Below are 12,840 nucleotides of genomic sequence, written 5' to 3'. Positions count from 1 at the left end.
ACTTTGTAATTTAATTAATTTCCCCTTAAAAATGTAGAGTAAGGAATTACTCTTTTTTTTCCTTTTGATGTAACTAAAATGTATAGACTGTATAGAACAATACTATACTGTAATACAATAGTCGATTTAACAACAAAACTTAAAGACTAGGTTAAAATGCATGTTTTTTATGTATCCTCACTTATACTTTGGTAAATTAATAAGAATAATGGTAACACTCCAGTTTCCAAATCTCACTATTAACTGGTTGTTTATTAGAATTAATATTAATGAGATGTTGGCTGTTTATTTGTACTAGCACATAATAATGCCTTATTCTGCAAAACCTTATTCTACACCCTTAACCCTCCCCATTTCTACCATACTTAAAATGAACAACTACTTTACTAAGTATTAATAAGCAGAGTTGAAGTATTGAGGCAAAAGTAGTTAATAGTTAACCCTAAAGTGGGACCATAATATTTGTTTGAGCCATTTCAAGCCTATTCGTGTATCATTTACTATATGGAATTTAGAAAGTAATTAGTAATAAGTAATTAAATAGTTTTTGGAGAGCTTGATTTGTGCAGTAATCTAATTACACGATTGATGATGTAATTAGTAACTAGTAATAAATTACTTTTTTTAATAACTTTAATAACTTTTTAATGATACAGGCAGTTCACATGCATAATGGGGTGGTTTCCCAGACAGGGCTTATCCTAGTCCCAGACTAAAATGCATGTTTAAGATGCTCTAATTTAAAAACCTCTTGTACTGACATATCTTAACATATATCAGAGTCACTGTTTTGTCTCAAGATGCACACCAATGTTTCTTATAAGGTATGTTTGTAAAAACTAGTTAAATGTCCTAGTATATCTAAGGTCTAGTCCTGGCTTAACCTAAATCCTGTCCTGGAACCCACCCCCATGATTTAAAGCAGCTTCATGAAGATAATTCAATCAGGGTGAAATGCGGGTGGATTTACATTTTACTTTACATTTATCCTTTTTAATGTGAACTGTTGTGACTGTATAGTCCTCCTAAAATATATTTTTGCAGTTGGCACAGCTTCACTTGCATATCTTGCCAACTCTCATATAAAAGTAAATGGAAGCCAATACATTGGATTTAAACAAAGCGTATTTAATACTGACCTGTCATCGCTCATCCACCCCACATTATTTACCTCTTCTATCCTTTTAGACAGGTCGAGTGTTTGTATCTGAGCGGTGTATTGATCAAGAAAGAATGTAATGACACCCTTAGACCTCTTCAATATAGAGGTCAGGATCTGCTCCCTTGACGGGCAGTCAATGCCTTGACAGTGTTAGTAAATACTTCTCATTGGTCAACCTTGAAAATCAATGACACTGGCGATTATTCAAAAAGCTTCAATGATTTTTCTTGTGGATAAAGTTGCCATGGATACCACATGTAAGAAGTTAGATGTGGACTACAGCAATCTGTTTTCAATGAAATGAACTACAGTATCTAATGACCTAGATATTGATGCCTGTCTCAGACATGCTTTGATCTAGTAAAGAGCCTAATGTATATAGATGCACCAATATTTTTTATTTGTTCAGTTATCAGAGACATTGCACATCAATTAAACATTTCTGTGAATGCACCAGTATTAGCTGAGGGCTTATATATGATATCAGTCGATAATCGCTATCGGCCGGTATCACATTTTCACACTTTAAAAATAACTGGCCGATTATTTCTCTCAATGAAAGTGGCAGGAAATGCATCAAATTGTGTGTAAAGGAAGTGTTACGAATCATCACCAGCTTGATTGTCAGTATTGATAGTAATTAACTGAATGTTATTAATTTATAAAACTTAAGAAATGCTTTTTTTAATATTCATAATTTACTAACAGGTTTACTTATAACTAAAACCGATTATTTTGATGTAAGCTGTTGAAATAGGGGGAAAAAATTTTTTCTGGCATTTCTTACAAAACTGTGTCATGAATTATTATCAATTTAATAGCACAAGTAAAACCACCAAATCAGTAATCGGTATTGGCAGACATCACTCCTAATAATCGGTTATCGGTCGAGAAGTTTACTGATCTTAAAAACCAAAAGTGATACTAAATGTTGAGTTGGTCTTCAGATCTGTTAAGCAACTGATAGGTGAGAGGTTTTCATGTACAGTTTGTTCCTCACACTAATATGTGGTTTGGGTGTAAGATCTACCCACAGAACATGAGCAGACGCAACATATCAAGATGCATGAGGCATTTGTTGCAGAATATTGCAAAACGCTTGTCCAGCATTTTTCTGGATGTCGATAACTTAAAATACTGAAGTCTTTATAAAACCACAGGCAACTTACCTACAAATGTCAATATTATTAGAAAAATAAAAACATCTTAAAAGTAGTTTTGCATAGATATCTAAGCTTGTTAACTTGTGTGTCTTGACTAAGAATGTTGATATTACTAGATGCTCATATTGACTCATCAAGTCCTCAGTAGTTTTGCATTCTCACCATTAGGTTGTGAAATGAATCATCTTATGAGCTACAAAAAACAAACAGGAGACCACAATAGACTTGATTACAGTTTTAAATGGGGAACAGCATTTACTGAGTATCAAATGCCAAGAGTTAAATATTTCAAAAAACAATCACTGGCAGAAATATACAAATCATTGTGTGGTTATTATGGTATACTTAAGTACTCAAAATGATAATTTTACCTGCATAAAGAAAAAATGATGCAATGAAAGGCTCAGTTTTATTATTTAGTATGTTTGAAGCTGATTTCCTAAATGTGTTTAAATATTTTGCAAGGCTGCGAATTCAAGCATATTTGCATATGCAATTTGCAAATATGCATATTGCAAAGCATATTTGTTTCCTCTCAATTTTTTATGCACATTTGCCTTTAACACCAAACCTCTGTGTATTTTACATTGTAACACCAAATAAACAATGCAAATGTGTTGCACCTCTCATTTGAAATGAGGCTTAGTCATTATTGTTTCTCAATTACTTAACCAAAACTCACTTCTGAACTACACTAGATTGGCCTTAAATCCTGTTTTGTATTGTGAAATCACCCAGAAATCATTCTGTAATTTGGGGACATGGGTTTAACAGCAGTTAAGAAAATTTATCTGATGGGGTTTGTGCACAAAACCACAAATGTGTTTATCAAAGTCAGAGGAAGTGGGCGTCTTCATAAGAACAGAGCTTGTGCTAACCACTTCCTGTTGAGATGGGAAACTTCTGATGGAGATAGAAAGGCGTACAGTAAACAAGTCAAACAAAAAGGTATCAAAGGGGAAACATGCTTTAAAGGAACAATTGTATAATAATTGTGTAATCGTTTACAATGGTTCTGTCTTTTGAGTGATAAGTAAAGTATAATCATGTCACTACTGTTATGTAAAAATCTATAGGTAATGCTTATTGTTATGTGCTTGCTTGTTCCTGAATAAAATAGTATAGTGAGTAATTAAGTCTGAAATGTCAACATGTTTTGTTACTGATTCTATCCTGACACTAAATGCATCTATTAGTGTGCTCATATCTATGGATGAAGCTTTTAATCTGCTACCTGTAACCCACCTGTCAAATGGATCTACTAAAGATAGCAGATTATATCTATAAGCAATTTGAAATGTGCAATTCCACCACTGTTCATTTAAATATTGTAATAACGCAAAAAGAAGTTAAATAAATTATTGTTTCATTTGATATTCACCCAAAAGCCAGTTCACCTGTATATTTTAAAAAATTAATGAACTTGAAAAGTTGAGGCTCATAGATTTCCATTGACAACAGCGCCCCCTGCAGCAAGAAGTGATTTATTGCATCAAATTAATCAGGAGATTAAATAAAGTTACCAAATAAAAGTAAAAACACATGACATGTGAATGAACAAGTGTGCTTCAGGGACATTTTAAGAAAATTTATAATATAGCATGCAGAAATGTAACGAGGTTTCGTATAATTTCTCTTTTAGATTCCAAATGAGCATGATGAACTAGGCTTAGACAGAGAAACACACACATATTCGACAACAAAGCAAAAACAAAAACAATAAATAAATAAAAATAACTGAAGTCTTTTACAAATATCCATCTAAATAAAGAAAGAAATACAAAAACAATTATGTCCCTTTTGATGTTCAATCGAGCAGAACTTTCTCTTATTTGTTCTGCAATTGTATATTCCTCTGATATGTTATTATCCAATATTTATATAACATTAACTTAAATAAATATTTTAACTAAATATTTTTGGTGAAGCTCCAGAAGTCCCCGGTTAACCTCGTGGGACTTTTATTTGAACCGGAAGTGTATATTGCTCTTTAACAAAGCAGGAAGTGTGGTTTCACAAAGAACAGTTCTTCAGTTGATGTCATGGCATTAGATGTGAAGACAAGAGCGAAGCGCTATGAAAAGCTGGACTTTTTGGGAGAAGGACAGGTAGATGATTTTACTTTGATATTTCTGTGCTGTCCGGTTTTCGGTTTAATTCAGTGAAGTTCTCAGAGTCGCTTCTGTATTGTTCGTGCAGCATCTTCTGTAGATGCGTTTCAGATCTTCTAAATTTTATTACTGCGTATTGCATTCAATAAAGACAATGTTTTGTGATTTCTTTACAGTTTGCAACTGTGTACAAGGCAAGAGACAAAACCACAAACACAATTGTTGCTATCAAAAAGGTAAAGAAATTCCAGCTAAATCCATCACTGAATACGAAATCCAAAAAAAGTTTTTTTTTGTCACTTTTTACCACATTCTCATCTTTTGCTATTTTGTATGAGGTGATTTAGTGTAATATATTTTTCTTTCACTTTGCTATCATTATGTTATCAAGATATTTTTTATGCAAATGTCTATTTAACTTGCAGATTAAAGTGGGACACAGAACAGAGGCCAAAGATGGTGTGTACTTTTCCTTTTTTATTTTCTTTGATTTTAACTTTACTTTTTAATCTGGTCAGTTGGAGGCTTACACACATGATTTTTTGTCTACTAGGCATCAACAGAACAGCTTTACGAGAGATTAAGTTGTTACAAGAACTCAGTCATCCAAACATTATTGGGGTAAGTGATGTGTCACATGCAAATCTGATGCACTGTTAAATACATTCTAATACTGACACATAGAAACTCTTTGTTTGTGTCTAAGCTCCTGGATGCATTCGGTCATAAATCTAACATCAGTCTCGTCTTTGACTTCATGGAGACAGATCTGGAGGTAAGATTACAAAAATGCATTTATTTGTAGTGCCCTGCTGTGTAACTGTCTAATAACATGTACTGTTCACTCCAACAAAATTTCAATAACAAAACAAACCATTTCTAACTATTAAGAGGAAAACTAGATCGTTATTGCTCGTCAAACTACCAAAAGTCCAAGTCCACAAATGTGAGATCATAATGTTTTTGTGTGAAGGTGTATGTTTCAGTCCTAACAGGCCTTATTTAGCCTGCCGCTTTGTTGTTCATATTTATATTTTGTTCACATGTGTACTTAAGTTATCCCAAATGTTTTCAAATTCAGAGAAGGGTCACTTGTCAATGGCTTCACATTAGGGCTTGGTATCGATTCAGTTGTTCTGGATCGATTCGATTTTGATTCACAAGCTATCAAATCGATACCCTTTCGATTCTCGGTTCGATTCCAATTCTCTGGTCAGTTTTTATACTCGATTTTCGATAGATTCAATACAAATACTACATTTATAAAAAAAGAACAGTGAATATAAGTTTAAAAGTGGGTAATTAAAGGAATAGTCTACTCATTTTCAATATTAAAATATGTTATTACCTTAACTAAGAATTGTTGATACATCCCTCTGTCATCTGTGTGCGTGCACGTAAGCGTAAGCATTCAATGGTACCATTTGGAGATGGAGTTGGAGGTGCCCAGGCACATCAAAGTTTTTCATATTTTCATAGCGGATTTAGGGGAGGAGCTGCATTTTGTGGCGTAGTAGCACTTTTGGGAGTACTTCGACTCGGTGCAGTAACACCCTCCCTCTCCCATTATGAGAGGGAGAAGGGGAGCGGACTTTTCAGCTAGTCAAAGTACTCCCAAAAGTGCTATTATGCCATAAAATATAGTTCCTCTTTTAAATCCGCTTAGAAAAGCGCTACGTTTTATTTTGTACCACCAAACTTGCTCGTATAACTACTCGTCTTAAATATGAAAAACGTTGATGTGTTTGGTCACTTCTAACTTTATCTCTAAATGGTACCATTGAATGAATGGGGCTAAGCTAAATGCTATCGAAGTGTCGCAGCGCGCTCCAGCGCTTACGTGCACGCACACAGATTATAGAGGGATGTATCACTATCAACAATTCTTAGTTAAGGTAATAACATATTTTAATATTGAAAATGAGTAGACTATTCCTTTAATAAAAAGAAATTAATAGCCACAAACCTGTATATTAAACTCTTTTATTTTAGGTACACTTGGGTACATTAAAACAGAACCCATCTCTAATCTCTAAATTTTCAAATGCATACAATTATGTTAAATACAATAAAATAAAAATAAGATGAAAATTGTATGTTAAAAGTCAGAACAGTCGCATCCTTGATCAAACAAGATCAGGTTATTTCATAAAAAAAATCGATTCGTGGTCTTTGAGAATCGATTTTGAATCGCCCATGTAAAAAAAGATTAATCGAAAAATCTTTTTTTTTTTGCCCAGCCCTACTTCACATTCAGGCTTTCCTTGGTTTTCATATTAGCTTCCATAGGTGTTTGACTATGTGACACTGCGCAGACATATATATGTAGGCCTGTCACAATGATTAAATGATCATCTCATCACGATTATTTGATCTCTTCGAGATTATTTCAGATCACCACAATGATTGCATACATCTCTTTAAAAACACAAGGGGAGCTGCAGCGCCTGTACAAATGAGACTGTATCAGATGGCACTCCTTAACTGACAGTCTAATGCGATACATTGCAAAGCCTTTTAATACAGTGGAAAAAATGCATTTAAAGAAATGCAGTTAAACTTGTAATTCCAAATTTAGGGAAGTGAGGGATGCTATTCTTAATAATCTGTAAGGAATTGATTTTTTTGCAGCCACTACAGACATGTGGTCCAGTACTAATATGACCTTAGTAAGATTGGCTTTTATTTAAGACCTGTTCTTGTATGGTCAGTTTGTTTTGATTGCATTTTTATTTTCAGTCATTGAAACACTTTATTGTGTTTATTTCTTATAAAGTTTTTGAAAGATATTAAAAAGTAATTCTTTATGAATATATGTGTTGTGTGTATTCATATTTCAGCCAGGTAAACCTTGCAAAAGATTTTATTGAAATAATCACAACAATGTGTGAAACTATTTCATGAACAAACAAAAAAATTCTGAGAATTAAATGTCAAAGCAATAAAACGGACAATTAATCGTCATAATTGTGAAAGCCCTAAAACAGGCAATTAATCTGCATAACCGTCACAATTTATTAGGCAATTAACCGTCAGACAAATTTCATAATCATGACAGGCCTACATATATATGTCAGTTGTTAAACTGCACTATGATCTGTTTTCAGGTGATCATTAAGGACACCAGTCTGGTGTTGACACCGGCTAACATCAAGGCGTACATTCTAATGACACTACAGGGTTTGGAGTACATGCACAGTTACTGGATACTGCACAGGGTGAGCTTCACTGATGTCTATGGTGTGATGAAGTACTGTAGTCTCAAAACTACAATTCATAGAGATCACTGTGATCCTTTCTTCCATTGTAGGATCTTAAACCCAATAACTTGCTGCTGGATGAAAATGGAGTCTTAAAGCTTGCTGATTTTGGATTGGCTAAAGCATTTGGAAGTCCAAACAGAGTATACACACATCAAGTAGTAACAAGGTTTGTAAAGGGCAACAGTGTTAAAGTGTATTGTATTGATGTAATTGTTTTCATTAACAAAATAACATGCTTTATGGTGCTTCAAAGATGGTACCGTTCCCCAGAGCTGCTCTTCGGTGCCAGGATGTACGGTGTGGGTGTGGACATGTGGGCAGTTGGCTGCATTCTTGCTGAGCTTTTACTCCGAGTAAGTGTTTAGAAAACCACTTTAAATCTGGCTCTTCTTTATACCCATGCATACATTGTTGTTGTTGTTTTTTGTTCAGGTACCATTTTTAGCTGGTGATTCAGACTTGGACCAGCTGACAAAAATATTTGAAGCTTTAGGAACACCGACAGAGGAGACATGGCCTGTAAGTCAAAGGGAGCCTGATCTACTCGTTATTTGTTTGCTTTTGGTCCGTTCATTTGGTGCATTAGGTATCTGTGATTTAACGTGTGCTGGGCTTTCAGGGGATGTCCAGTCTTCCGGACTATGTCTCATTTAAATTGTTTCCTGGCACACCATTGGAGCACATCTTCAGCGCAGCGGGTGATGATCTTCTGGAGCTCCTCCAGGGTTTATTTACCTTTAACCCCTGCACACGCACCACAGCTACACAGGTGATTCATTATCAGTAGAGCCTTCTACACTGAGGGTACAACAAATGCGCGTTCATATAATAAACCACAGATTGTGTGGATATAAAGTGAGAATCTGGAGTTGTAAAATGAGTCTGTAAATTTTAGGGTTATAAACAATATCCACCTGTTTCTTGACGTAAATGTGGGCGCCACCATCTTTGAGCTTTCCGGTTTATGACTTCCGGTGAGCCACTAAAGCTAACAGTAGTCTATTTCGAAGGACACAAGTGTGTCATTTTGACTGGCTGTTTAATGTTTATTATGAAATCCAAAAAGACCAACATAATTTGTGCAGTTATTAGCTAATACAAATGCAGTAAATCTCTACAAAACATTTGTTTTAACCCCATGCACAAGAGCTGAATGTGTATGTGGCGCACATGCAATCATGATCTTTATTTACAAATCCATCCAGTAAAACCTTTCATAAATAAATACAATAATTGTTTAAAAACAACTAATATTATGCTGATAAAAATATGCTGATTTATTTTTTCTGCTATTATATATTATTACAAAAATGTGATTACAGTACAGAATATAGCTGCACGCAGCAACACGGGGTCAAGCTCCTTCAGTGCATTGAGCACACAAGGCGCAGCAATCGCACAAGGCGCAGCAATCGCACAAGGCGCAGCAATCGCACAAGGCGCAGCAATCGCACAAGGCGCAGCAATCGCACAAGGCGCAGCAATCGCACAAGGCGCAGCAATCGCACAAGGCGCAGCAATCGCACAAGGCGCAGCAATCGCACAAGGCGCAGCAATCGCACAAGGCGCAGCAATCGCACAAGGCGCAGCAATCGCACAAGGCGCAGCAATCGCACAAGGCGCAGCAATCGCACAAGGCGCAGCAATCGCACAAGGCGCAGCAATCGCACAAGGCGCAGCAATCGCACAAGGCGCAGCAATCGCACAAGGCGCAGCAATCGCACAAGGCGCAGCAATCGCACAAGGCGCAGCAATCGCACAAGGCGCAGCAATCGCACAAGGCGCAGCAATCGCACAAGGCGCAGCAATCGCACAAGGCGCAGCAATCGCACAAGGCGCAGCAATCGCACAAGGCGCAGCAATCGCACAAGGCGCAGCAATCGCACAAGGCGCAGCAATCGCACAAGGCGCAGCAATCGCACAAGGCGCAGCAATCGCACAAGGCGCAGCAATCGCACAAGGCGCAGCAATCGCACAAGGCGCAGCAATCGCACAAGGCGCAGCAATCGCACAAGGCGCAGCAATCGCACAAGGCGCAGCAATCGCACAAGGCGCAGCAATCGCACAAGGCGCAGCAATCGCACAAGGCGCAGCAATCGCACAAGGCGCAGCAATCGCACAAGGCGCAGCAATCGCACAAGGCGCAGCAATCGCACAAGGCGCAGCAATCGCACAAGGCGCAGCAATCGCACAAGGCGCAGCAATCGCACAAGGCGCAGCAATCGCACAAGGCGCAGCAATCGCACAAGGCGCAGCAATCGCACAAGGCGCAGCAATCGCACAAGGCGCAGCAATCGCACAAGGCGCAGCAATCGCACAAGGCGCAGCAATCGCACAAGGCGCAGCAATCGCACAAGGCGCAGCAATCGCACAAGGCGCAGCAATCGCACAAGGCGCAGCAATCGCACAAGGCGCAGCAATCGCACAAGGCGCAGCAATCGCACAAGGCGCAGCAATCGCACAAGGCGCAGCAATCGCACAAGGCGCAGCAATCGCACAAGGCGCAGCAATCGCACAAGGCGCAGCAATCGCACAAGGCGCAGCAATCGCACAAGGCGCAGCAATCGCACAAGGCGCAGCAATCGCACAAGGCGCAGCAATCGCACAAGGCGATTGTCATAACAATTGAACCAAATTTGAAGAAGTAGCGAAAAAACTAAATACTGTACATTTCAAAATGGCCGCTACTTTAATGGGTGGAGTCTTACTGTACGGTATTAAAAACTATAAGTGTGATGAGAGCAATCATGTGTACTAAGTAGAATTTTCATAGATCAAATGGATCTGCAGTTATAACCATTTGAACATTTAATTTTTGCACTGCTGGTGGCGCTATAGAGTTACTGCTAGAGACCCCATTTTTCTGCCATAGACACCAATGGCTAAGAAGAAGAAGAAAGTACAATTCCAATAGGTGTCTCAGCACCTTCGGTGCTTGACCCCTAAATATATACAACATAATCTGCTTAGTTAATGTTTATAATAGTTCGTAATGTGTTTGAGCGTACTTTTGTTATGTTTTGAATGAAACAGCAAATACTTTAAAAAGCAAATAATTTCATAAGCTCATGTCTCCACCTGGGTAAGAAGCGATGTAATAATATTTTCTTAAACGAAAAACAATACTCAATACATGGAGTAGTTTAATATGTTTATTATGGTTTGTTCAAATAACTTACAATGTGATGAATGATACTGCTGACTGTGTCGGACCACGATAAGCTCGACGTGTCGCCATAAACAAGTCCATTAAAAATTTACGTTTAAAAAAAAACTCACACCAGAGGGACAGTTGTGACATTTTAAACCAGCCCCTGAAAAGGTTAAAAACATGAAGTCTTGGTAAATTCCATGTACAAACACTTGACTTACTTTCCCATTGTAAAGATACTGGTATGTCTCTGCTTTTATATTTGCGCATTAAAGACCCGTCACCAAGAAATTATTAAATATATATTTATATATCAAGCCACTTCTTAATTTCATTCTCACACTGGTTCATACATGGCAGGTGTAATAAATATTAACTGTTTAAATAACGTTTTATGCGTGCTCCCACTACACTGTTTTCTGCCGGCTGGCTATAGACCCCTTCACGGTTCACGTCACAGGCGGTTCCCACTGCGCATGTCGGGGTCAGAAAAGTCATTACAGCAGATTGAGTTGCGTATTATTCGGTATCGTTAAAAATGCCTACTTACGTCGTGGGCTGTGAAAATCGCACCAGGTCTTCCGTTAAGTTTTCGCGACTCATGCGAATCTCAAAAACAAAAAAATACAACATCTGTGGCTGCAAGCAATTAACGTGCAGACTGGGACAATGCAAATATCAAAGAGGCTTGTGTTGTTGTGCTCACTTCATTTGAGGTAAGCCATCATTTTTCAGCCCTGTTAGATTAAATTATAAAGCCTGGATAATATGAACAGTTTGACCCCATGCTGCGCGCGCACCCGATAGTCATTCAATGTTTACAAACTTTGAAGGGGTCTATTGAAACGGAAGTCTCGGACCGGAAAGGAAATGCGTCACATCGCTTACTTCCGCGTTCGAGAAACAGGTGGATAAAACACAGAATGGTTATAATGTCAAAGAAACAAATTCGTAAAAGACTAAGCTGAGGTCACACTGTATATGCAAGCAAGGTGTTTGAATGAAGGGATGATTTTATTTCAGGCTTTGAAGATGAAGTATTTCAGCAATAAACCAGGACCAACTCCAGGACCTCAGCTTCCCAGACCAAACTCTTCAGCAGAGGCCCTAAAAGAGAAAGAAAACCTGATGATAGGAATTAAGAGAAAACGTGATGCCATTGAACAAGGTGAAAAACATGCCTGATAGCATGTCACTTCAAAATTCTTAAAGGTGCAATGTGTACATTTTAAGAGGATCTATTGACAGAAATGCAATATAATGTACATACCTATATTATCAGTGGTGCATAAAGACCTTACATAAAGACCCGTTATGGTTTATTTACCTTAGAATAAGTTTTTATCTACATACACCACAGGTCCCCTTACGTGGAAGTCACCGTTATGTTTCTAAAAGTTGCTCTACAGTTGTTTTGTCACTACATTGCCTCAGAGGATGACATGTTTGTCCTGTGGTGGGTACCGTAGCTTCTCTATGCATTTTGAAAGGTAGGGCTGAGCTGTGCACTGAGCTGTTGGCTGCAATTCTCAACTTTGCCACTAGATGCCGTTAAAATCTATATATTGCACCTTAAAGGAATGGTATGTTGGATTGTTAAATCAATATATCTGAACCATAAATTTATATATCTGTCCTTTTCTCAGGTACTCTTAAAAAGAAGTTGGTGTTCTGAGTGATCTGGATGTTTTTCTCAACGGTGCATGTAACAGTTACAGTATGAGCGTATTTATGGGATCATTTGAATTATTTTTTTATGTACTATGAAAATTAAATTATAGACAACTATGTAAATGCCTGTTGTTTTGTGTTTTCATTATGCAAACCACCTGTTTGTTAGTGTAACCCAAAGTTATATGCATATGCATTATATGTAGATTGTTGTTGGACCATCTGTCTATTTTAGGGTTTTAACTTAGTGATTATTATGTTCTTATGTCTTTTTGCATCAATGGTCCTGTGAGAGGTGCTGTTGTCACAGTCTCGTCAC

The 12,840-nt window shown here is 37.5% G+C and overlaps 1 protein-coding gene across 1 annotated transcript; it reads left to right on the top strand.

Moving 5' to 3' along the window:
• The first annotated feature begins 4,278 nt into the window (after positions 1-4,278).
• Positions 4,279-12,644, top strand: cdk7 (cyclin-dependent kinase 7). The gene is made up of 12 exons (XM_055200895.2): positions 4,279-4,433; positions 4,613-4,672; positions 4,862-4,895; positions 4,990-5,057; positions 5,143-5,211; positions 7,544-7,654; positions 7,747-7,865; positions 7,953-8,052; positions 8,132-8,218; positions 8,319-8,468; positions 11,874-12,018; positions 12,497-12,644. Exons 1-12 carry the CDS (start codon positions 4,368-4,370, stop codon positions 12,523-12,525), a joined length of 1,038 nt encoding a protein of 345 aa, XP_055056870.1. The 5' UTR covers positions 4,279-4,367; the 3' UTR covers positions 12,526-12,644.
• Positions 12,645-12,840: the final 196 nt, after the last annotated feature.

Source organism: Misgurnus anguillicaudatus, chromosome 22 (assembly GCF_027580225.2).
Source record: "Misgurnus anguillicaudatus chromosome 22, ASM2758022v2, whole genome shotgun sequence".
NCBI lineage: Eukaryota > Metazoa > Chordata > Actinopteri > Cypriniformes > Cobitidae > Misgurnus > Misgurnus anguillicaudatus.
The sequence above is the reverse complement of the archived record's forward strand: the minus strand, read 5'-3'. Positions and strand labels throughout refer to the sequence as shown.